Source organism: Gekko japonicus, unplaced genomic scaffold, assembly GCF_001447785.1.
Source record: "Gekko japonicus isolate JY-2015 unplaced genomic scaffold, Gekko_japonicus_V1.1 scaffold2306, whole genome shotgun sequence".
NCBI lineage: Eukaryota > Metazoa > Chordata > Lepidosauria > Squamata > Gekkonidae > Gekko > Gekko japonicus.
This window is the reverse complement of record NW_015176520.1, coordinates 114,270-115,961: the sequence shown is the minus strand read 5'-3', so window position 1 is coordinate 115,961 and position 1,692 is coordinate 114,270. Positions and strand designations below refer to the sequence as shown.

General features: G+C 56.3%; 1 protein-coding gene across 1 annotated transcript in view; it reads right to left on the bottom strand.

Moving 5' to 3' along the window:
• FAM162A (family with sequence similarity 162 member A) overlaps nucleotides 1-1,686 on the bottom strand; it is a 12,828-nt gene extending 11,142 nt beyond the window's left edge. Inside the window, exon 1 of the mRNA XM_015427399.1 lies at nucleotides 1,630-1,686. Within this exon, the coding sequence (XP_015282885.1) occupies nucleotides 1,630-1,651 (22 nt within the window). The 5' untranslated portion in view covers nucleotides 1,652-1,686. The remainder of the gene's footprint in view (nucleotides 1-1,629) is intronic.
• Nucleotides 1,687-1,692: the final 6 nt, after the last annotated feature.

The window sequence follows — 1,692 nt, the reverse complement described above, 5'->3', positions numbered from 1 at the left end:
TCCCCCGCCAAGACTGCCTACCAGGCAGAGGAGATGAGTCTAGCAAGGGACGAGTGGGAGTAGGGTAGCCAGATGCAGCTTGGGAAACTCCTGGAGGTTTGGGGATGGAGCCTGGAGAGGACAGGGACCCCAACGGGGTACAGTTACATAGAGTCCATGTTCCAAAGCATCCATTTCCCCCCCAGAGGAATTGATCTCTGTAGTTTGGAGGTGAGCTCTAATCAATGTTCCCTCTAAGCTGTGGAGTCTGGTGAGCAAAAAGTCTACTTTGTGAGCTCCTGGCATTGAAGTTGTGAGCCAGCGATTTGGCTGCTGCATCAATTAGCTTGCTCTGGAGCCCTCCTTCCTGAGCAAAGACAAAAATGTGTGAGCCGGAGGCTAAAAAACTGTGAGCTAGCTCACACTAACTCAGCTTAGAGGGAACACTGGCTCTAATCCCAGGGGATCCCCAGGTCCCACCTGGAGGCTGGCATCTCTAACTCTGGCTCAACAGGATGGGTAGCCTGTTAAGTCTGTAGCAGTAGAAAAGAGCAAGAGTCTAGTAGCACCTTAAAGACGTACAAAATTTGGGGCAGGATATCAGCTTTTGTGAGGCACTGCTCACTGAAGAAGTATCTGAAGAAGTGAGCCGTGGTGCTCCCTCGAAGCTGTGGAGTCTCCTGAGCAAAAATTCTCCTTTGTGAGCTCCTGGCATTAAAGTGGTGAGCCAGCGATTGGGCTGCTGCATCACCTGGAGGCTGGCATCTCTAACTCTGGCTCAACAGGATGGGTAGCCTGTTAAGTCTGTAGCAGTAGAAAAGAGCAAGAGTCTAGTAGCACCTTAAAGACGTACAAAATTTGGGGCAGGATATCAGCTTTTGTGAGTCACTGCTCACTGAAGAAGTATCTGAAGAAGTGAGCCGTGGTGCTCCCTCGAAGCTGTGGAGTCTCCTGAGCAAAAATTCTCCTTTGTGAGCTCCTGGCATTAAAGTTGTGAGCCAGCGATTTGGCTGCTGCATAGTTTGCTCTGGAGCCCTCCTTCCTGAGCTGAGTCAAAAACCTGTGAGCCGGAGGCTAAAAAACTGTGAGCCAGCTTAGAGGGAACACTGCCAGTGACTCACGAAACCTCCTGCCCCAACCCCATTTTTTTTTAGTCTTTAAGGTACTACTGGACTCTTGCTCTTTTCTCTGGCTCAACAGAGGCTTCACACAGGTCCACCGGAGACACGAGTTCAGATCTCCACTCCTGTGTCCGTGAAGCCCGCTGGGTGCCCTTGGGCCAGTCTCTCTCACACGCCCACGGAGCCCCTCACCTACCTCGCAGGGCTGTTGTGGGCACGGAGGAGGGTGAGCCGCGCGCGCCGCCCTGAGCCTCCTTGCCCAAGAAGGGCAGGATCCAAAAGGAAACCCCGCGAAGAGCCGCGCGCACCTACTCGGGAGTAAGCCCCACTGAACCGGAGGGGGGGGGGTCTCTCTGTGCGTGTGGCGAGGGTTGCCAACTCCGTGGGGCGCACCTGGCATGCCTGCCTCTGGCTCTCTCCGGGGGGAGGGCCGGGAGGACGCCTTCCCCTTCAGCCCGGCCATGAGGTGCCAGCCAAGGGCAGGGCAAGGGCGAGAGGGAACCGAAGCGGGCCCGGCCGCAGCACTCACCGGCGGCTGCAGGCCGCGCCATGACGAGACGCTCCTCGGCGCCCCCCTCGTCCTTCTCCCCCG